Consider the following 22916-nt stretch of genomic DNA (forward strand, 5'->3'; position numbering starts at 1 on the left):
CTGTGATGTCATACTTTCACTAAATGTTACAGCCTTCACTTAATCGCTCATTTTCTCATCCTCTTCTTCAGGCGATGAAGCCAACACGATTGACACCACTGGAGGTGAGACGGCAGCAGTGTGAGGGTAGAAACCACGATCAGGTTATTATGGTTGGAAGTTTGTGGTAAAAGACGAAGATGATGATGATGATGGTTTTGTTTCCTGTTGCAGTTCTGCTGGCCGAGCCTCAGACTGAGGAGAGCGCAGGTGAGTCAGGCTCAGATTAGTTACTACTTTTACTCATTTATGTGCATGTTTTTAACGTTCAGCCTCTTCTCATGTGTGGTGATGTTCTTCCATCTGGTGAGGACGATAGTTTCAGGGAGGCCCGGTGGAGCCGTTCTGCTTTACTCTGATTGTTTGATTCAAAGTGTCTCAAAGACAGAGATCTCAGAGATTCCCTGTGTCAAAGAAACTCTGTGCGAGATCATATTTGATGTCTTCTCTTTGATAGAAAGTATTCTCTGTAATAATCGATCCATTATTTAATGAGTTCTACAGATTATTTCTATAAAATGTCCTAAAATGAGATGAAAGTGGTTGTCCGACAGCTCTGATACTGTGGAGTGTGTCGTACGTGAATCAGAATCACTGACTTTCTGTCCTTCAGGGGAGTCTGCAGAATACCTGACGAGCTCCAAGCTGACACAGGAAGCAGGTATCTGCAGTACACGCTTCAGCCTAAAACACTCACTACAAGTTATTTTTACTTTGATAGACGATGTTGTGTTTTCACAGAGACCACTGAGTGTTTTGCTTGACTGTGACCCATATTTGGAGTATGTCTGGGGTAAAAACAGCTACGTGGGCCAAATGGGTTTTTTCTGTTTTGTATTTTGGGCTGCATCTGGCACAAAAACACATCTCATGCCCAGCTTTTTTCTCTTTCTGGGCCAACACATTTGTCAGTGACATAGCTGAGCTAAAGTGGCCCAGATTAAGACTCAGTGTGTCTGCTGTCTGTTTGAGTCTGCAGCCAGTTTCTGTATTTAATCAGCATCTGAACAATTAGCCAAATTAATACAAAGCGTTTCGTCAAACAGAGACCCCGTGAAGGAGCTAAAAGTTACACGTCATGGCCAGTATGGGGCTTGAACCCACGACCTTGGCGTTATTAGCACTACGCTCTAACCAGCTGAGCTAACCGGCCACTGTGTCAGTGTGATTCTGACACGTTTAACCCCTATGACACGAGGCTGTTCACTAAAATGACTGATTGGGGTCGTTTATCAGAATCAGGATACTTTATTGATCCCAGAGGACGTGATGTGGTCACAGTCGCTCCAGGACAGTAAGAGCAGTAACAGACTGAACTAAGTTCAATAATAGTTAAGTTAAAGTTACAAAATATATACAAATAGCTCAATTATAAATATCCAGAATATTACAGAGATTAAATATATATGATTAACATTTTACTCTATTACTGGCCTTGTTGATCAGTTTATTTAGTCTGTTGGCATCTGTGACCCTCAACCTGCTGCCCAGCATGCAACATAGAGCAGCGGTCCCCAGCTCCCGGGCCACGGACTGGGACCGGGCCGCGACAGTTGAGGCTCGGGTGTGACATTTATGGTTTTCATCGTTAACACGGTTTCCCTGGGTCTTTTCCCGTGTTGTACTTGTGTGTCTTATTTTGAAAGAAATATTTACGCGTTACCATAACGACCAGAGAGCATTAAGGTGCAGAGAGGAGGATGTTACTCTCAGTGATGTTGGTGCATTTCAGGAGGACGCTGCTAATAAAGTTACACAGTTACACAGTGAATTCATGTTTATTATTATACTTACAGAATAAAACAGTTTGTGTCTTGGTCGTATCATTTTATTTTGTTGTATTTATCCGCCACACCTTAGTGGTCGGTCTGTGAAAATATTGTTGGACATTAAACTGGTCCGTGGAGCAAAAAAGGTTGGGGACCGCTGAGATAGAGGATAGCTTTGGCCACAACAGACTCATAGAAAATCCTGAGCTTTGTCCGACAGATGCTGAAGGACCTCAGCCGCCTCAGAAAATAGAGACGACTCTGGGCCTTCCTGTAGAGTGCAGTGGTGTTTTTAACCCAGTCCACTTTAATCCGAGGGATTTATAGTCCTGTAAATGTCCACATCGACCCCCTGGGTTGGAACAGGGGTCACATGGTCCTCCTAAAGTTCACAAATTCATAAACAAATTTATGTACTGAAACTGTGTCAGCTGGGATAGACTCCAGCCTCTGCAACCCTGAACTGAATGGATGGATGGATGGTTGATGGATGGTTGATGGATGGTTGATGGATGGATGGATGGATGGATGGTTGATGGATGGATGGATGGTTGATGGATGGTTGATGGATGGATGGATGGTTGATGGATGGTTGATGGATGGATGGATGGTTGATGGATGGATGGATGGATGGATGGTTGATGGATGAATGGATGGATGGATTGTAATGGCTCGGTGTAGCATGCAATTATGCAAAAAGAATTTCAGCCTCATCTCTCCACCTGATCTCTGATCTTTGTGCCGCACTGGTTTAGAGGAGATTTATTGCAGCTGCACCAACTGTTCATTCACACAGAGATCATACCAGGAAGAGAGGATTTGGATAACCCACCTATGAACAGTGTCCAAATGTCCCTGAAGGCAGCAGGAGTGTTCACGGCCTGCCTGAATCACAGTCTGGATATAAACGATAGCTCAGGACGCATGATCAGCAGTTGTCAACCTCTCAGTCTTCACTGACGTCTTTTGTTTCCTGCCTTCAGAGCTGGTCATAGAAGCAGAGAAGCAGCCTGAAGCAGCAGACGTGGATCCACAGAGTGAGACGCCCAAACAGACGGAGGCCGAGGGTGAGCTCGCCGAGCATCATCTGAGCAGACACGTTTCACTAAAGCCAAATAAAAGGAAACATGAGACACCAACATTATAGTTGGGTCCAAATTTACTGATTTATTCTGAATTGAATCGTTCTGTCCAGAGGAGAGCCCCCTCCAACTGAGCCAGCAGAGACATAATCTCTGCAGCGCCTCCTCGGCCTGCCCTGGGCCTCCTCCCAGTTTGACGTGCTTTAAACACCTCCTGCTGCTTTCCTTTCCCTCATGCATGAATTGTGCTTCATCGGGAAATCTGCATCGTAGTTTACGACATGACTCCTTTAAACCTGCGCTGTAACCTTCCACCTACCTTTGAGACGTCCTGTTACACCGCATCATAATTTTAAGTTTGAAATCTCGTCCTGCACCACACACCTAGACACAAAAACGAGACAAAGCAGCTGAAAAACCAAAACCTTCTCCACCTTTGACGATAACTCTGTAATTCTGTCTCTGTCCAGGAACCTCAGAGAAACAGGCCGAGGACAAGCTGAAAGAAAAAGGTGCAAACTGACTGTAATGTGCAGATTTTCAGCTTGGTGCTTTTTATTTGTCTGCAGTTTTCTCATCAAATCTTTTCCTCTCTGTTGTTTCTCCAGCTAAGAAGAAGAAACCAAAATTACTGAACAAGTTTGATAAAACCATCAAAGCAGAAATCGATGCTGCAGAGAAGCTTCGCAAGAAGGTACAAAATCTAAATACATAAATAACACCTGCAAACACCTACACACAGACTGCTGACCCGAGAGCGCGTGACGCTCACAGTGTGCTCATCTTTCTGCAGCTTTCCTTCACTATCATCTTCAGTTAGACATAAAACACGAAGCTCATGTTCAGCCCTCAGGAAGCTCTCGTCTTTCTGACAGTTTGAGTCCAAATGAAACAATCTGATAAATCGCAGCATGTCTGAGAGACACCAGCTGTAATCTTCTGCTTCTAAACTCGGACACAACCAAAGTCATTATCCTGAAAACCTACTTAGTGTTGCTTTCACTATTCAGCCTCAGTTTGGTCTGTCAGTCAGTTTTTCTTGCTACAGTCGGGTATTGTGGTGCATTTAGCAACTAGGAGCCGTATGAAAATACCAAACTAGTTTAAAATCAATATCCTCGTTACATCAAACTCCACTCGGTTATCAGGTCTGTTAGTTTTGCTGCGACAGGCTCAGAGTGCCGCCTGAGCCTCTTTCCTGGTTTTGTTAGAGGTCACTTCCTGTTAGAGTTCTTTCTCCCTGCGGTTGCCAAATGCTGCTCATTGGATAGAAGTCTGCAGCCTTTACACACACACATATTTACACTACCAGTCAGAAGTTTGGACACACCTTCTCATTAAATGTTTTTTTATTTATTATTTATTTATTATTTCCATTGTAGATTCTCACTGAAGGCATCAAAACTATGAATGAACACATATGGAGTTATTTAGTAAACAAAAACGGTGAAATTACACAAAACATGTTTTATATTTGAGATTCTTATAAACAGCCACCCTTTGCTTTGATTACTGCTCTTCACACTCTTGGAATTCATGAGGTCGCCACTCCTTGTGTTTCTTGGCCCAAACAAATCTCTTCTGCTTGTTGCTTTTCCTTAGTCGTGGTTTCTTAGCAGCTATTTGACTATAAAGGCCTGATTCACACAGATGTGTCTGCTGCTGGAGCTCTGTGTGGCATCTATCTGGGCTCCAATCTGAGCTGGTGTTAACTTGTGATTTCTGAGGCTGGGGTCTCGGATGAATGTATCCTCAGCAGCAGAGGGGACTCTTGGTCTTCCTTTCCTGGGGCGTCCTCATGTGAGACAGTTTCATCGTAGAGCTTGATGGTTTTTGCGACTGCACTTGGGGACACATTCAAAGTTTTAGCAATTTTCTGGACTGACTGACCTTCAGTTCTTAAAGTAATGATGGACTGTGGTTTCTCTTTACTTAGCTGATTGGTTCTTCCCATAATGGAAATTGTAACAGTTGTCAAATTGACTTCTGCACAACACAATTGATGGTCCCAACTCCATTAAGAAGGCAAGAAATTCCACAGATGCAGCCTGACAACGGACAGGTTTCTTTGCTACGTAATTCTATATATGTTGCTCCATATATTTGATGTTTCTACAATGTATCAACAATGTAGCAAGTAGCAAAATTATATAAAACAAAGGCAAGAGTTTAGCCAGCCGCAGAAAAAACACAACACCATAAAAACAAAGCGGTAACTCTCTTATTCGTCTCAGGAATAAACATTCCCGTGTCTGGATCCGCGAACTTCAGCATTAAACCTGCTGAGGCTGTGATGTAATCAATGTGTTTGTCCCTCTGTGTCAGGGGAAGCCGGACGAGGCGCTGAAAGCGTTTGAGCGGCTGGTGCAGCAGTACCCGCAGAGCCCCCGTGCCCGCTACGGGAAAGCCCAGGTACACGATGGTCCTGCGTCACGGCGAGCTGATACTGCGTCAGGCACGCGACATTAACACGCTTCTGTGTGCAGGCAGAGGACGACATGGCCGAGAAGCTGCGCAGTAACGATATGCTTCAGAGGGCCATCAACACCTACAGGGAGGCCGCTGAGCTTCCTGACGTGACCTCTGACCTGCTGAGAGCCACGCTGAAGAGACGAGCTGAGAGGCAGCAGTTCCTGGGTAACGCCACACAGTAATGCAACACAAATGTAGTAAATATAATACATATATGAGCGCAGTTACCAAATAATCTAAAGGCTTTGTGGCCAGTATGGGGCTTGAACCCATGACCTTGGCGTTATTAGCACCACGCTCTAACCAGCTGAGCTAACCGGCCTGAATGTTGCACCCATGCTGAGAAATAACAGTTAGCCCTGTAGCCAAACAAGTAACAAGTAAAAACGTTAGCAACATAAAGTCATGACAAAACAGGACAGTAGCCACCCTGACTTGACATTTCCATCGAAGTCAGTGATTAGGAAAATTTAAAAAACACATTTCTGTAAATGACCCTGAAACCCAATCAAGGCGCTAACAGGATGTGTGAAAGAATAAAGCTGTATGTCATGGCTAGTATGGGGCTTGAACCCACGACCTTGGCATTATTAGCACCACGCTCTAACCAGCTGAGCTAACTGGCTGATCTGTTGACCCTGCTCTCCCCTCAGTGTGTCGGAGCATAACAGCTTTACAGGACCATAACTACATCTCTGCGTTAACTCTCGATCACTCGCTAACAGTTATTCATTATCGCTACAAATCCACCCTCTTTGGTCAATACAGAGACCGTGGAGTGGCCGCGTACCCGTCCTGTTTTCATTTGACCTTAGGGTCATAACCAGAGCTAACCACACTACCTTTCCACTATTCTGACTTCCTCTTATATTCTCAGGTCGGATGCGAGGATCTCTGGCGACCTTGGAAAGGCTGGTTCAGCTCTTTCCTGAAGACATCGGCCTGAAGAACGACCTGGGCGTCGCCCATCTGTTGCTAGGTGACAACAAGGGGGCCAAGAAGATCTACGAAGAGGTGCGCGAATGGCAGTAGCTTTAGCAAACAGGCGGGTTATTTCAGGTTTTTGTTTCAGCGGTTCTCTCCTTGTAAAGGTCTCTGATTGGCTCTCTGTTCTCTATGCTCCGCCCACTAAGGTTCTGGGAGTCGCGCCTGACAACGGCTTCGCTAAAGTTCACTACGGATTCATCCTGAAGTCAGAAAATAAGATCGCAGAGAGCATACCGTACCTGAAGGTAAGCACACACATTTTCATGTTTGTGTGCACATGTGGGGACCTTCAGCATGTGCTTTCACCAACGTGACGGGGACTGTGTTACACAGGGTCAAAGAAACCACATTTACTTTATGAAATACTAGATTTCAGGAAACAAATGGGCAAGAGAAAACTGTTTCCTGTTCTGAATGTAAACTTTAAAATAGACAGCCTGCCTTCCCTTGTTTCCTGTCATATATCTTCTGTTTCAAAGTTGGATGTCCACACTAAACATGGCCAAACTTTAAAGGAAAGGATATCCCGTCTCCCCTTCTCTCTCTGCAGGAGGGTTTGGAGTCAGGTGAGCCGGGAACAGACGACGGGCGCTTTTATTTCCACCTCGGAGACGCTCTGCAGCGCGTCGGAGACAACAGCGTGAGTAACGCCTGCCTGTGAGATGTTTCACTCGCATTTACAGGTCAGTTAAAATTCAGCACATCACATCAAACCTCACAGGGATGCCACTGCAGCCGTGTTAAAGACACGAGTGTGTGATCACATCTTCAAACCCATCTTTGTGAACACAGTAACCAGGTGATAAGGGGGATCAAACCCGAGAACTGTTATTAGTATCACACTCTATTGGCCCATAATGAAGTCATTGCTCTTCTTGTCCAGGGTGCAGTACGCAGTGAAAAAGTGGTCTGTCTCTTTCTGGGCCAACACATCTGTCAGTGACGTAGCTGAGCTAAAGTGGCCCAGATGAAGATTCGGTGTGTCTTCTGTCTGGGTTTGAGTGCAGCCAGGTTCTCCACATGTTCCTGCATTTAATCAGCGTCTGAACTATTACATACATTTTTAAAAAAAGCTTTTCTTTAAATCGAGACCCAGTGAAGGAGCTAACAAGCCATGTGAGGCTTAAAGTTACACGTCGTGGCCAGTATGGGGCTTGAACCCATGACTTTGGCTTTATTAGCACCACGCTCTAACCAGCTGAGCTAACCGGCCACTGCTGTGCCTGACCACTACCAGTGCGGCTCTGAGACATTTATTGAGTGTGGCGTCGCCTTTAAACACGTCTCTGTCTGCAGGCGTACGACTGGTACGAACTGGGTCACAAACGGGGCCACTTTGCATCGCTGTGGCAGCGATCGCTCTACAACGTGAACGGCCTGAAGGCTCAGCCCTGGTGGACGGCCAAAGAGACCGGATACACGGACCTGGTGAAGGTGCGCTGCCGGACTGCGAGAACATTCACGTGTGCGATTTCGAGGTTTTAAACGTCGGACATTTTCTGTGTGGCGTGTTCAGGTGTTGGAGAGGAACTGGAAGACCATCAGGGATGAGGCTCTGGCTGTGTTGGACCAAAACACCGGACACTTTGTACCCGAGGAGGAAAACCTGAGGGAGAAAGGAGACTGGGGCCAGTACACACTCTGGCAACAAGGTGCACGGGAGATATTTTATAATCCAATCAGGTGTTCTCCTGCCTCTTATTACAGGTGTTAACTGTCCCCTTTTTCTGTCTGTGGGAGGTATCAGAGCATTTATGTTTTTTACAGTTTTCAGATGTGACTAAAAACTGTGTTACTGTGTTTATAAACAATATCTTTTCTGCTTTGTGTGCACGTTCAGGGAGAAAAGTTGGAAACGCCTGTCAGGGCGTCCCGAAAACCTGCGCACTGCTGGAGAGGTTCCCTGAAGCTACGGGCTGCAAGCGAGGACAGGTACAGGCTGTAAACGCGGTTATTTCTGCGGTAAAGTTTGGGATTTTAACAGGCAGACTCACTGTGGGAGCCCCAAGTGGTCAGTAGTGGAAGTGCAGTTTTATTCCTCTGGTAGGTTTAATAAAGGTCAGGCAGGGCTTAGAATGACATTTACAAACAGCAGGGGGCGATAGAGAGCAACAGACGGGGGGAAACTAATGAGATGAATTTTGACGTTGTTGGCTCGCCGTAGAATAAAAAGGTTTAGTTTGTGGTGTGAAGACAAAGGAAGGGGCGTGTCCTCTGCAGTCTCTGCTCTGAGGATGAGGAGAGTCTCTTCACTTTAAGCTGTCAAGGTTAATCCTGAAGGAACAGCTGTGCAGATGTGCCATGAATGTGATTTCTCGCAGCGTTTCACCGTCTGAGGCTGACTCGCTCTTCCTGTCTCCGTGCAGATTAAGTTCTCGGTGATGCAGCCCGGCACTCACGTGTGGCCGCACACCGGGCCGACCAACTGCCGGCTGAGGATGCACCTCGGCCTCGTCATCCCCAAACGTGGCTGCAAGATCCGCTGCACCAACGAGACGCGGTACGCCGCCCGCCTCCATCGCTCCCGTCTTCCTCCTCCATCATCAGCCTCTTCTCCAGCTCTCTTCAGTCATCCTTTTTTCCTTCATCATGTCTTCCTACTCTCCTCATTTTGCCTCCTTTTCTTCTTTCCTCTCCTTGTCTTGTTTCCTAATTCCTTCTTTGTCCTCTCTAACCTTGCCTCATTTCCATGCTTCCTGTCCTAGCTGTATCTCTTTTTCTCCCCTCTCTTCAACCTTCCTTGTTTCCTTTTCTTGTCTCATTATCTTTGCTTTTCCTCTCTTTGTTTCCTTCTCTTTTCCTTTCCTTACCTTTTGTATTTGGTTCTTCTCTGCATGTCTCTTCTCCTTGTGGAGTCCTCTCTTGCTTCCTTCCTTCTGCCCTATGTCTCCCCACTTGTCTCTTTCTTTATTTCCTCTTTGTTTCCTTTTCTTATTTTCTATCTTGTAACCTTCTCTCCTTCCCTTGCTTGTTGTTATTTCCTTATCTTTCCTCATTTCATCTCCTAGTTTCACCTCTTTCTCTTATTTCCCCATCACCCTGCCTCATTTCCTTCTGTTTTGCTGAGGAAACTCTTGTAAATCCTTCTTTTGCGTCCTTGTCCGCAGGGAGTGGGAGGAAGGTAAAGTCCTTATCTTCGACGACTCCTTCGAGCACGAGGTTTGGCAGGAAGCCGAGAGTTACCGCCTCATCTTCATCGTGGACGTGTGGCACCCGGAGCTAACGCAGCACCAGCGCCAGACTCTGAGCCCGATTTAGACCGGCCAGAACCGGCAGGCGGCGGCGGGAGGGCGAATCGCAGGAGAGGACGGAGGCGGGGTTTCGTCTTCTTCTGTGGTTCAAACAGCTGCAAACACTGACAGTCTGAGTGTGAGGCGGGCTGAGGTGTGGTTTCTGTTTGCTCGCGTGTGGATAAACTACTAAAGACGGTCGAAGGACCAAACATCAGCCTGAGGGATGGACGCGTCGTTGTTCGGGGTCATACTACTGACTGCCATCAAACTGAACTCATACGGTACTCGATTAAACCGGAATGGACCGGATCGCCGCAGCGTTACAGATCGTTCTACTCTGAAGAAAGACATGAAACTAAAAGTGTGTGTGTGTGTGTGTGTGTGTGTTGTTAGGTGTAAATCGCTAAACTTAAAACACTAAAACGTCCGTCGAGTGGATTCAAAGTAGCTCTGTAACAGCGTGAAACAAGAAGCCTTAACTTTAGCTCGACCACTATGCATTTTATTTTCCATCCAGGTGGGTTTTTAATTTCACTCTTTCATCACTTTTGCACAATAACACGGTCACGCGGGGTGTCACAGAAGAGGATTTATATTTGTATTAAAAATAAAATCAATAAAAAACATAAGTCTCTGATTCTGTTTGTTCGTCTGCTTTTCTTCCATTTCTTTGTTCTTCAGCTGATCTTACAGCTGGCGGTGAAAGTGTTTGAAGGTGTGCTGGCTCTGGTTCCTCGCGCTGTGCTCCAGCACTGATCGTTCGTCTCGACTCGTCTGAGAGCCGTCACTGGATTATTTTCATCCTGAAAAGACTAAAACCTGGAGGCTGTGAAGCCTGTGCTCTCCTGCCCCGTTAGCCAGGCGTACAAACGTCGCATACCTTATTATGACTAAAGAAGGAAAAAGTCGGGTTTACAGCCAAAAATCATTTAGTCTGCCCTTCAAAATAAAAGACACACTGTCAAAATAAAGCACACTGAGCAGTTTTGGTGTAAATGTTTACTTCTTTACATTCATTGAAAGGAAATACATTACGTTGGAGTCGAGTGGAGATTGAGTGTAGCCCTGATGATGAATCGTACACACTGCAAAAAAATCTGACAAAGTCACCGTTGTGTTTTTTACAAATACTCGACGGTATATTCAGAGAAAAATCATCGACCTGCACGTTGAACTGAAACCTGAATCTTCTCTGCTGCAGGAAGTGAATCGACTTCAATAATCTCAGGATAACATTTTGCCCGATGTGTCATTTTTTTGCAGTGCAATAATACTAATAACAATAATAATAATAATAATAATATACAATCTTCAAATACATTAGATTAAAAAACAACAAACAATCTTTTCCTTCACTGCAGGAGAGGTTAAAGGTGAGAGTTTGGCATCCTGTGGTTTCTCCACAGCAAAATCATTCCATGCATGTGATCCAGTGCTTTTATTTTGAAATGCCTGTGCAAAGTGGGTGGAAATAGGTGAAACTATTCTACCAAAGTGAAGTCTCCTTTACGCCAGCCTCGCTGACTGAGCCGCGGGAACGTTCCCGCCTGCATTTCCTTCCTTTCCTATGAAGATTTTCCCAAAGCTGCAGAAAGATTTGGCTCAAATAAAACAGTTTTCATTCATATTCAGATAAAGATCATAAAAACTAAAAGCTTATTTTCACATTCAGAGGTTTGAAGGTTGGGTTTCACCAAAAAGGATTTCCTTTAAACTCAGACACATGTTTTAATTCATTCAAAATGTTTCTTTAAAGCAGCTTTTACTGAAATTCACCACTGGGGGGCAGCAGAGCACACTCTGCATTTCAGACATCTGAACTGTAATCTGTGTCCACGCCATGAATTTAGTACTTGGTCATTTTTTTGCTCCGTGTTTGGGCTCCACCACCTCCAGAGGGAAGCATTTAGCTGTTTAGCTGCTGAGAAGCCACAGAAGCTTTTTTCTTAAAGATTCAGATGTTCTGTGATGTCAAAAATAAACCCAAGATGTTCAATTAAATGGTAAATGGCCTGCATTTGTATAGCGCTTTACTCAGTCCCTAAGGACCCCAAAGCGCTTTACACTACATTCAGTCAATTCACACATTCACACACTGGCAATGGCAAGCTACGCTGTAGCCACAGCTGCCCTGGGGCGCACTGACAGAGGCGAGGCTCCCGGACACTGGCGCCACCGGGCCCTCTGACCACCACCAGCACCAGTAATTATTATGTTATTAAAACACTGTTTATTTTATTCTTGATATTATTAAAGATTTCGAGTTGTTTAATTTACTATATCAGCTGTATACTGCAGCAGTAACAAATGGGTGGGTGTAAGCTTAACAGTACATTTAATAGCTACACTACAAAAATATCTGTGCTAAATATAATAACACTATGTAGATTTATAGCGATAATAAATCTTTAATGTGATCTAAAACATTTAAAAATGGATCATATGTTCGTTTTTATTTCCACTTTTACTCAGACACGTTGCAGATTTGTTCAGTGATAGAAAAACTGACTTGTGAAATTTAAATTAAGTGGCTTTTTGTCTATTATAAAGTATATTTGCTTTTAATTTATGAAATCCCAGAAAAAATCCAGATATAACGCTGCTAATTTAATTAACTTGCACAAATGTGCGTTATTGCTCATAAAAAGCTTTTCGAGTTATGACTCGATGAATCGAGAAACACAGACATGAAGCAGCTTCAGCGTGACTCACATATCGCTACGATGATGTTTGGCTTTTTGGATAAACGACCAAAACAATCTGAAAATAACTGCCTGCAGAACTTCCTTGAGAATAACCAAGATTTTAAGCTTCCTTCGGTATTGCAATAACCCAGCAACAGCTACCTGCACATTTATGCACACACTGGAAACATTAACTGCTAATACTGAATTCAGCTATTGGACTGATTCCATGGCAACCTTGTACTTCCTGTTTTTATCCCTGGAAGCAAAATGGGAGCTGTAGTTTTCTGTGTTAGAAAACTAAAGAACAGAAGGATTGGATTTAATGTTGTGACTGAATGTTGTCTCTGTTTAAATGAACCTTGTTGGTGCAACCCTCTTAAATCTGAATTTGATTGTAACCATTTCTCCATAGCAACGTCTTTGTGAGGTTTTACATAAAGTTTCAACTCCGTCACATTTGGCCCTTTTTGTTTGTTTGTTTCTGACTCTGTTCACAGAAACATCATCCTGTCACGTATGTGAAGTCATGAGATAAACGCACGCCGCTGGTGCACAACAGGCGATGACACACACACACACACACACGTTTGATTTGTGTGTTTGTGTTGCTGCTGTTTGTTGTTGTGAACATCAGGACAGATGCTGCTGGCTGGAGAGAGGCTCAGCTGAGAGGCATTAGACGGCTCAGAGACAGGTCAGACTGTGTGTGTGTGTGTGTCTGTGTGTGTGTGTGTGTGTGTGTGTCTGTGTGTGCTGTTCAGGAAGTTCACTGTCAGAGTTCAGATCAACAGGACGGGAGGACAAAACACCAGCTTAATCCACAGCTGCTCCTGAGTGTGTGTGTGTGTTGACGTGGATGTTGTGTGTGTGTGTGTGTGTGTGTGTGTGTGTGTGTGTGTTCAGTCCAGGGCCAGTAGCGGTGTGCTGGTCTCTCTGTCCGTCTGTCGCAGAGTTCCTGGTTCCACCGCCGACTGAGACCTGAAACACAAACTCCTCCCATCAGATGAACAGCACACAGACTGTATATGAAAGATGGACATCCCACTGATTCAGCAAGCTAACAGACAACAAACTGTATATATACATATATAGCACTAATTCACAACCACTGTGGATAACATATATGTATAATTCACAGCTACAGTGCTGTAGCTGCTGGATTGGAGTTCCTCATGCCGTGGGCGGAGCACCCAGCTTCACAGCGCTGTGTATTCACACTCTGTGGATGAAGCAGCTTGTTAAGATGGCAGCAGGTTAAAGCCTTGGCTGAGCTGCAGAAGCTTTTTAGATTTCAAATGAGGCCGTGTCGTCCGTAACTTCTTAAGATCGACCCAGTGACCCATCGATGGCGAGGGTTTGGGAGCGTGGCGTGCACCTTTCTACAGATTTATCTGTTTAAAAACACTGAGCTAAGAAACATTTTACAAGAACATCAGAATAAATGTATCAGACCTACTTTGAACTGTAACAGTTTCTAGTTTCTGTGAGTTTTAGTTCATGTTGTGAAGCATCAGATTTCAGTTAGATTGTGTTTCTTTGCTTTCCTTGTGTAGTGTGTGTGGTCAGATTTGTGTTTTTCTGTTGTGAGTTCAGGTTCTGTAAATGTTTCAAGAAAGAAATCAAATATTTAACTTCCTCCATCTGCCCCTTCGCTCATCCTCACCTCTTCATCATGTCCTTGTCTCCTCCTCCTCCTCCACAGTTCTCCCTGACGTGCAGGGCATCGTAGGTGAGGGTGTACTCGGTCTCGTCATTGTAGTCGGGTCCCAGCAGCGTTCGTGCCCAGATGCCCATATCGTACGGCGGCAGCGTCCCGCCGAACTCGGATGGCAAACACTCGGGATGGATGAGCTGGTGGAGCGAGTTCAGGTTGTTGCCGTGGAGAAAGATCTGAGGAGAGCGAGCAGAGACGAGAAGCTTAACCTCGTAAGCTCTGTCATTAGTGTCAGAATTACAGGCGCAGGAACTCTTGCTCACCCTCTTCCTGGTCTTGTCTTTGAGGAACGGCTTGATGATGGTGTACATGGCGTGAATGTACCAGGGCTGATTCACAAAATGGATTCCTCCAAAGCGAGCCGGGAAACTGTCCTGAGGAACGGAGAGCAGAGCAGGTCGTTTCACATCGTCTTCAATGTGAACCTCCCAGAGAGAGAAGAGGACGGGGGGCGGAGTTACCTGGAGGCCTTCTATGGCCAGTTTGAGGATGTTGGGCGTGAGCTTGGAGGCCTGTTTGAAGGAGAAGTTGCTCCAGTCGATGATGAGGATGAAGCCGTTGATCTGGAGCTCCGGGTTTTCTATCAGGACCTCCAGAGAGAGCAGGATGGCCCGCAGGATGTCAGTGAAGGAGTTCCTGTCAGAGGGAGGCGTGGGTGTTAATCAGCAGCTGATCGATGGCTGCGGAGAGCGTGACGGCCCTTTAACCACAGCTCCGAGCTCTATTTTAGTCGGAGCAGTGACTCAGGATTCGCCTCTTTGTGTTTTGGATCAATGCGGTGACGGATGAGCGTGTGTGGGTGCGCACGTCCATCACGGCGAGTCTGGGCCTTGCTTTGAAGCAAAGATTTACAGTCTGAAGTCACCGCTTTTATTTTGAAAATCAAAACAGTGTACCTGGAGAGAGACCCTGCAAATGTGAGCTCTTTTCATCGTGTTTGCACCTCGAAACAAAACTTTGACATCAGCTTCTGTCGGGTTTGACGGTCAGTGTTTGAGTGAAGCTGTGCAGACAAAAGATTTTCATTTTGATTCAGTTTCAGCGCCGGCGTGCTGCGCGCCGCTTTACCTCATACTGCAGAGCACTTCACATGCACCCAAGGTAAAGAGCCTCCAACATTCAACAATCAGGTGAGTTAGAATAGAATAGAATATTCTTTATTGTCATTGTCACAAGTACAATGAAACTGAGAGATGTCTCTGATCAGTGCAACATTCACAAAAATAAATACTAAAAACTATGTTGTAAATACTAAAAACTATGTTGTAAATACTATAGAGAATAAAATAAAATACAATCTTCTCATACGGTAAATGCACCCAAGCAATCCAGGCCTAATGCCACATACAGTCACTCGACATACGTCCTAGTTGATATATCATGAGATAAACAAATCAATGTAATGAATATTTAATGCAGTGCTGGAACTCAACGGTGCTGTCCATCACTTTGTACCTGACGGCTACGTGCTACCAAGTCACATGTCAACAGCATGGTGCTCTCTCATTGGTGCTTGCTTCAACTGCTCTCTTAAGTTTATCTACAGGTCGCTGGTGTTTTTCCAAATGTGTTTGAAATGCAAAACCCCGCAGGTGTCCTTTAATAAAAACAGATTGAAAAGTTTAATAGTAATTTTACAGCATCTATTTGCTTTATCAGCTGCTACCATTGTTTGTCTTTAATCTGCTTCAATCCAACAAGATTTTCCTTGGATAACTGCAGCCACGTTATCATGGTGCACAGAGACAGAATAGACACTCGTTTTTGGTTTTCAGAGAAGAGTTTAAATGAAGGTGTTCCATCAAAGTGGAGGCAGGTGGTTTTCTCCTGTTAACCTGCGAGCAGGATGATGTAACTTCATGCTGAATTTAAGGAATTGTTGGACCAATAAACTGGGAGAAAACCAGCACAGGTTTCAGGAATGTTTAAAAAGGTGTTGATCTTTTTGAAAATGAATGAGACAAAATCCTTCAAGTTTCACAGGAAACAGAAAACAACCCAGGTCAGAGTTATGTCAGGAATTAACCCAAACATCATATCCTCTGAAATTAATCACTATACTGTGAAGATTAGAAATCACGTTAAACTCGTTTTTCAGACTGTTTCAAAGAAATCAGCTCTGCTGTGACAGACTGCACAATGTTGTTCCAGCTCTCGCCCTCAACAAAAGAATATGTTTATCCACATATGTACATATATGTGTGTGTGTGTGTGTGTGTGTGTGTGTGTGTGTGTGTTTCACCTGCTCTGGTCCCAGTTGGAAGCAAACAGGATGAGGATTTTCCGACCGTGCTGATCCGGAGTCTCCAGCACGCCCGGGAATCCGTCCATCAGCGCTCGCTTAATGCCCGGGTCATCCACCTGACAACAAACGTGTACATGTGTTAGAGCAGCCAAGCGTCGGTGTTTCACTTCAGCAACATTCACATCGCACAAAGCAGCCCCCCCCCCCCCCCCCAAAGAAAAAAACAACTGTTTCAACTGCATGAATAAGACCAAGAACGCCTTTCTCAGCTCATCAGGGTGTGAATATTTCTCTGTGGACATGAGGAGTGACAGTCAGAGATCCTCTGCAGGGGTCACAGTTTTCCCCCTGGTCAGGGACAACACAGCAGATACGACTCCTGAAAAAGACAGTTGATGGCTTGTTGTTGAAAACACAGAATCGGACCTTGAAGCTCTGGAACATGTCGAGGTTCTGCTGTCTGAACTGGAAGTACTGGGCCAGCAGCCTGAAGGTTTCCATCTGGTCGAACTTTCTGGCTCGGAGGAAGCGAAGGATGAAGTCGTCGTCCGTCCGCAGGAAACCGATGTCCGGCCTCGTCACGATCATGTCCCGAACCTTTACCAGACAGACAGGAAGTCAGACAAACATCACAAAAGACTCGTTTAATAAAACAGAAAACAGGAATAAACGTGACGCAGACTCGTTACTCATCAATAAATCGCAGCAGAGACACCGATCACATGACTTTAAAGGACGTTTGTTTATGTCAGTGAATTATATTAATTTAATCGTCATCATGCTTCATTCATTCTCTGTCTCTGCATGTTTTCTGACTTATTTTTGGTCACAAAGTGTCAAACTTCAGTCATAAATTTGATGTCTTGACCTTAGAAACATTTAAATTTCCTCTGTGAAGGGAAAACTGAAAGAAAATTAAATGTAATGTCTGTTTCAATCCATCAGCTAGTTTTACGTGAGTAATACTAACTGATGTGTGAAGAGGTGACGGTGCCGATTCTCCCGTCATGAAACCAGTGCAGGTAAAATAACAGACTAGCAGTTCCAACAATGCTCCAGCTGTTAGCGAGAAACGTCTGTAAACTGTCAGCAGTGACCCCACACCACCGAAGAAGAAGCTATCAGCAGGGGCATGTAAACTTAGTTTAGTTTTGCCTCCTGAGTGTTTCCTGTGTATTCAGGTTGTCAGGTCTTCAGTGTTACATGTTCCTCTGCTTTTATTTTGACAGTCACGTGTCGCTTATGTCTTCCGTTTAGTTTGGTTTTCCCAGCTGTCTCCGCTCTGCCCTGATTACCCTTGTGTGTGTGTTTAGTTGCAGTGTGCCTCTGTTAACCTTACGTGTTCGTGTTTGGGACTCCATGCCATTCTGGAGGTTGCTGGTAACGAGCATGTTGTACCAAAAACCTCCTTTTATTGCTTTTGTTGCTGCAGTTGCCTGTAAATTACTGCTAGCAACCAAAGCAATCAGGAGGTTTTGTGTGCAGCAAGAACAGAGAAACCTCGTGCAACTACTTGCAGCTGGTTGGGGAAAACTCTTCCCTAGCAACCAGTGGTTGCTTAGGGTCACCAGCTGGTCTCTACACCTGTGTGACTGAGGCGTGATGGAGGAGTGTGGTGGAAGTGACTTGCAGATACAGCATCACCTGAGGTTTGTCTGACTCTGCAGACCTGCCTGATCTGACTCAGGTGTGTGGTGCAGCCGTGTACCTGCTGGATGTCCTGGTGCAGAGTGTCCGGGTTCTCGTTCAGCTCCAGTCGAGCTTTCTCCGTCGTCTCTGAGCTCAGGCCGGCGTGTAGGTGAGACATCGTGGGGTCTCCCTCTGGATCAGCTCCCGATGCCCAAAATGGTTTGCCCACCCTCTGACCAGGTGTCCGAGCACTTCCTTCAGTCCAGTCTTAAAGAGTAACACCTGCAGGATGGTCAGTGTGCCCTTTGTGTCAGTAACACAATCGTATTTGCTGTGCGTTTGTGACGTGTGATGTCAGATTTCAGCTAAAGGACGAGAAGCACTTTGATCCTTTCCTGTGAGCAGAAGACAATCATGTGTATGTTGCACAATCTGCCGCTGCAGCTTATAGACGGACAATCATCACCGCTGTCTTCCTTTACATCGTCGGCTCTCGGGAAGCTGAAAGTCCTCAAAGTCCAGAAAGTCCTCTAACCTTTGGGCAGAAAAAAAACACCAGTTTTTGGATTTTGCTGCTGTTTCCGTCCTAATTCTCCTTCCTGTCGACATCCCGCCTCCTCCTGCTGTCCATCATGGTTCTTTCAGGTTTCATCCGGTCACGTCGCTGAATCTCTGCTCTGTCATGGTGAAGCCACTTGCGATGAAAAGTCCTGCTGTTCTGCAGTCGGTAAAGACGAACACTCGGCGGTCAGTCGGGCCTCCTCAGCCTGGGAGAGGGGACATATGGAGAGGACATGAAAGTGGCTTTAAAGTCATCAACGAGTGAAGTGACTGAAGATCAGAGTTCTGCACACAACCGAGGGCTTGTTCCTCCACCACCTCCTACACACAGCCGGTGGAGGCTTCAGTATGGCTAAACTAGAGTTCAGACATACTGAAAATGACACCACAGAGCTAAAAAATGAGGCCGAAACTGAAAGCTGCATTTCTTCTGGTGGCCAGCAGATGGCGACTCCTGGATGCAGAGAGACTTGCGGTGCTACAGAAGTCAATGAGAAAACACCCCTCACTCCCTTGCTCTGTGAACTCCGTCCTGATGAGATCATGGCTCAAGCTTCAGGTCTTACTGGATAAATGTGGGTTTACTGTGGGCTGCAGTGGGCTTACCCACAGATAAGTGTTTGATAAGGGTTTGACCAGCCCACACACCCCCACAGTTCACCCACACCCACTGACTGTGGGCCTGCACAGGCATGTTTGCTGGTCAGAGCTACAGATATGTGAAAGTGGACGTTCACAGCTGCTCCTGCTGTTCTATAATCAGTAAAAATATCAGCTACATTTCTTATTGCAGAAATAAAAATACGGCCCAGGGGCCATAACCGGGTCACAAACGGGTCCAACCCGGTCCCCTGTAAGGAGGGAATCCATGCAGGATGTGTTGGAAGAGCTTAAGTTAGCTCGTCTGTTAAATGAATGTGAGCCAGAAGTCTGAATGGAGGCTGGGCTTACAGCCTTCATACAGACAAAGACGCCGCCATGACGCGCCGTCGCTGCCGAAGGAAAGCTCCTTTTTTTAATCACACATCAATCATGAACTTCCTGTTTGTTCACTGCAGACGAGCCTTTAAAAAACTGAGAATCAAGAGTTTTTTCAGTGTTAGTATTTCAGTAAATATCAGAGAAATGTCATGTCACCATTTTATTGTAAAGATTTAATTTTTCTGCTTTCATTCATTATTTTATGGGCTCGTTCGTCTGTACTGCAGCATTTATTATTATTATTATCTGATAATTCTTTCTCTCTTCTTTCTTTGTCTCATTTTAATCATCGATGATTTTTAAATATTTTTTAACAAGTTTAACATGTTTCTGATTTTAATTTTTTTTATTTTCTTGATTCTTTTGGTGTATTTAACATCTATTTTGAATTTCATGCTTTATTATTATTGTTACTTCGGACTCAGTTCCTTAAAGTGCAGTTTTTCGATTTATTTATTACAAGTTTTTATTTATTTTTTATTCTCATTTTTACTGAAGAGTCTTTATCTCGACATATTTTTTAGATTTTAATTTTCTTTTATGCAGTTTCATTGTCTCCAAATGTCTCGACATTTTTGTAAAAATTATTTTTATTATTATTTTTATTACAGTTTGGTTTTCTGTATTTTTTTTATCGTCTTAATGTTCTTCTTTTCTTCGATGCTTCCTATTTTGCGCCCTGTTTCCTTCTTTTCTGTGCTCCTCTGTCTTTATTTCTAATTTCACGCAGGGGGTTGCTGCCTGCAGATGACCCTGTGCTCTGGCCCGTAGACCCTCCACCCCCCTCTCCACCCAGCTGTCTCCATCTGCCGCGGCATTAATCGCGTCCGGCTCACAGTCTGTGGTCCTAACGTGAAGGCAGGAGCTGCCAGAGGCTCCTGGAACATCTGGCACATCTGCAGCAGTTTCCTGATGTTTGAGGCTCGTGCTCAGGCTCAAAGTGACCCTCCGCGTGCTCAGGCTGCAGGTGGAAACCTGGAACACCACAGAGGACGCGCTCACCCGCATTTTAAAGGGAATTACTCACAGAGCTTCCGGCAGAGCTGCTGCTGGTTCAATCCCGGCCGTCCTGACTGGCCCGACGGCCCTCCGGCGCTGGTGCTGATGCTGAGGACGGAGGAGGAGGAGGAGGCCATCGGACAAAAGAGATCTCCGTTAGAGCCCAACCGGAAACAAACCGACATGAAATAAAACGGCACGAGCGGCTCTAAAAGGAATGAGCGCGTGCTCGTGCATCATGAGGAGGAAGAGGAGTAGGAGGAGGTGCGTTTCCACTTTGTGCTCCGACAGAAGACGTCAGGATGCTCCCACACTGTCATTCCTCAGGCATGAACCGCACCGCTTCCGGTCAGAACTTTCAAAATAAAACTGACTGACCCTGACGTGAAGCGTTTCAAACCTGTGCTGATGACCTTCATCTGTGAACCTTCTAATCTGGCCCCGCCCCCTCACTCCCAACATCAGAGTATTAGGTTAGGCCAAACTGGCCATCGTGTGCGTCATGTGGACCCACTGACTCCTCAGTGTCACATTTTAACTTGCGAGTCTTTGGGGTTTGGCTCACTGCTGCAGCCTCTGGTGGACATCAGAGGAACTGCAGTTTTTGCTATTTTGCTGAAACCTGCGCTTTAGGCAGTCAGCTCAGCTTAGCATGTTGTTGCTGATGACACCAGCTTCCCGGCTTGAACCCTCTTTTTTTCTCTGATTGTGGAGGAACGGTGCTTCATTTAGCCGTTCATTTCGTTTGGCCAATTAACTCAGCTGGTTGGTGCTAATAATACCAAGGTCATGGGTTCAAGCCCCATACTAGCCACAGAGCTTCAAATTCTTCAAAGGTGGAGTTACTTACATGAGGGCTTCAGTGCTGCTCTAAACAAAGAGGGATTATATTTAGAGAGTTTATGGTGCAGGCTGCTTTCTCCGACATCAGCTTCCTCAGCATATCAACACTTTACTGTTTTGATTATTTTAACTGTTTTAGAAAGCTGCTTTTAAATTATGCACGAGTGAAAATAAAAAATTTTATTTCACAGAGTATTTTTAACTTTTTTTATCTGTATTATTTAAACTTTCAGACTTACCTTACAGTTTTAATTACCTTTCTTTGTTGAGTGCTGGGTTTAAAGTTTTACCTATATTTTGTTTTTATAAAGCATTAGATTTGTGGTTTGTTGACCTGTGACAACTTTACAAAAACATTCAGGTCCTGTTCATAGACAGTTGTTCTTTTTTTAAAGGATCTAGATGAATATCAAACTTAGATTTGAATTAATGAATGTTTTATTTGTTTTATTTAACACTTTGTTTGTCGCATCATAATGATCACATACTTTAAACATAACAATTTATTAATTTTGATAACTGACTTTTAACCGTTATTATCAAAAAGCACAATTAATCTACGGTTAATGAAACAATTATATTATAGGCATCTGATATATTAAAATTAGTATTATTTGCAGGCTACACAAATATTTTTTGTTCTGGGGGAAATCTAAAGGAGCTGCTGGACACAATTACTTCAGAAATGTGCAAAATTAAAAAACGGTTTAAAAAAACCAAACTATCGCTAAATCTAAGTAAAACTAAAATAGTCTTATTTGCGAATTCCCTTAGAAATGCACAAGTGCAGATTCATATAGATGGTGTGGAAATTGAAAGAGTACTTGAACATAAGTTTCTTGGTGTGATTATAGATGATAAATTAAACTGGAAGTCTCATATAAATCATATACATAACAAAATTTCAAGAAGTGTTTCAATCTTGAGTAAAGTAAAACAGATTCTGGACCACAAATCACTCCACATTCTCTATTGTTCCCTGATTGCACCGTATTTGCATTACTGTGCAGAGGTTTGGGGCAATACTTACAAATGTTCACTATCAATAATCTTTATATTACAAAAAACGGCATAAAACTGGTTACAGAGATCATACAAATCCACTATTCTTAAAATCAAAAATTCTAAAATTTACAGATCTGGTTCATTTTCCCACTGCACAAATAAATAACCTGCTTCCTGACAATATTCTAAAACTGTTTTCTAAAAGGGAACGGGGATACAATTTGAGGGGGGAATTAAATTTAAAACATCCTTGTAGCCGTACAATATTAAAAAGTTTTTGCATCTCTGTGTGTGGAGTGAAGCTGTGGAACAGACTAAGTAAAGATATGAAGCAATGTCCGAGCATGGCGCAGTTTAAACAGCGGTTTAAGGATGTGGTTTTTACAGGGTACAGGGAGGAGGTACAGATTTGATAGGGTGTTCTTGTCCAATATTTTCATGTGTGTGCGGGTGCACGGGTTTGTTGGGTATATATATCTGTAGGTTGTGTATCCTTTGAGGTGTTACTGAGGTTATTGAAAATGTGTATATGTGTTTATGTGTATATATGTATGTATGGATAGATAGAAAGATAGATATACATATAATTAATAAATTTAAAAAAATACACGTAACATATAATGTAATTGTAAGGAGGTATTTCTGTAGTCTATTGATTACTAGATAGTGG

At 44.2% G+C, this 22916-nt stretch overlaps 2 protein-coding genes and 3 non-coding genes across 11 annotated transcripts in view; 1 reads left to right on the plus strand and 4 right to left on the minus strand.

The window, feature by feature from the left end:
• Positions 1-10219, plus strand: part of unm_hu7910 (un-named hu7910) — a 44430-nt gene extending 34211 nt beyond the window's left edge. For all 7 annotated transcript variants that reach the window (XM_005468114.4, XM_005468108.4, XM_005468110.4 and 4 more), the window contains 16 exons: positions 72-104; positions 214-249; positions 653-700; positions 2792-2875; positions 3361-3402; positions 3499-3584; positions 5216-5302; positions 5377-5527; positions 6240-6376; positions 6496-6594; positions 6900-6989; positions 7646-7783; positions 7866-8001; positions 8190-8281; positions 8716-8849; positions 9457-10219. In XM_005468114.4, the coding sequence (XP_005468171.1) occupies positions 72-104; positions 214-249; positions 653-700; positions 2792-2875; positions 3361-3402; positions 3499-3584; positions 5216-5302; positions 5377-5527; positions 6240-6376; positions 6496-6594; positions 6900-6989; positions 7646-7783; positions 7866-8001; positions 8190-8281; positions 8716-8849; positions 9457-9607 (1544 nt within the window). In that variant the 3' untranslated portion in view covers positions 9608-10219. The remainder of the gene's footprint in view (positions 1-71; positions 105-213; positions 250-652; positions 701-2791; positions 2876-3360; positions 3403-3498; positions 3585-5215; positions 5303-5376; positions 5528-6239; positions 6377-6495; positions 6595-6899; positions 6990-7645; positions 7784-7865; positions 8002-8189; positions 8282-8715; positions 8850-9456) is intronic.
• trnai-aau (transfer RNA isoleucine (anticodon AAU)) lies at positions 1119-1192 on the minus strand. The gene has a single exon. It is a non-coding gene; the product is annotated as a tRNA-Ile (tRNA).
• On the minus strand, positions 5611-5684 carry trnai-aau (transfer RNA isoleucine (anticodon AAU)). Its single transcript has one exon. It is a non-coding gene; the product is annotated as a tRNA-Ile (tRNA).
• trnai-aau (transfer RNA isoleucine (anticodon AAU)) lies at positions 7489-7562 on the minus strand. The gene has a single exon. It is a non-coding gene; the product is annotated as a tRNA-Ile (tRNA).
• Positions 10220-12514: 2295 nt separating the features above from the next.
• Positions 12515-20913, minus strand: LOC100701121 (clavesin-1). Its single transcript, XM_003452378.4, has 8 exons — positions 20427-20913; positions 17937-18624; positions 16655-16825; positions 16226-16344; positions 14445-14619; positions 14247-14357; positions 13933-14159; positions 12515-13247 (listed from the first exon to the last, which is right to left on the minus strand). The coding sequence occupies exons 2-8, from the start codon at positions 18033-18035 to the stop codon at positions 13169-13171; spliced, it is 981 nt and encodes a 326-aa protein (XP_003452426.1). The 5' UTR covers positions 18036-18624; positions 20427-20913; the 3' UTR covers positions 12515-13168.
• Positions 20914-22916: the final 2003 nt, after the last annotated feature.

This window comes from Oreochromis niloticus, linkage group LG9 (assembly GCF_001858045.2).
Source record: "Oreochromis niloticus isolate F11D_XX linkage group LG9, O_niloticus_UMD_NMBU, whole genome shotgun sequence".
In the NCBI taxonomy this organism is placed as follows: domain Eukaryota; kingdom Metazoa; phylum Chordata; class Actinopteri; order Cichliformes; family Cichlidae; genus Oreochromis; species Oreochromis niloticus.

Excerpts from the sequence above, each read along its gene's own strand:
- LOC100701121 (XM_003452378.4), bottom strand. The coding sequence starts at position 18,035 with ATGTCTCACCTACACGCCGGCCTGAGCTCAGAGACGACGGAGAAAGCT. Across the intron at positions 14,620-16,225 it reads TCCAACTGGGACCAGAGCAG|GAACTCCTTCACTGACATCC; the intron begins GTGAAACACACA and ends TCCCTCTGACAG. Across the intron at positions 14,160-14,246 it reads AAGACAAGACCAGGAAGAGG|ATCTTTCTCCACGGCAACAA; the intron begins GTGAGCAAGAGT and ends CGCTCTCCTCAG.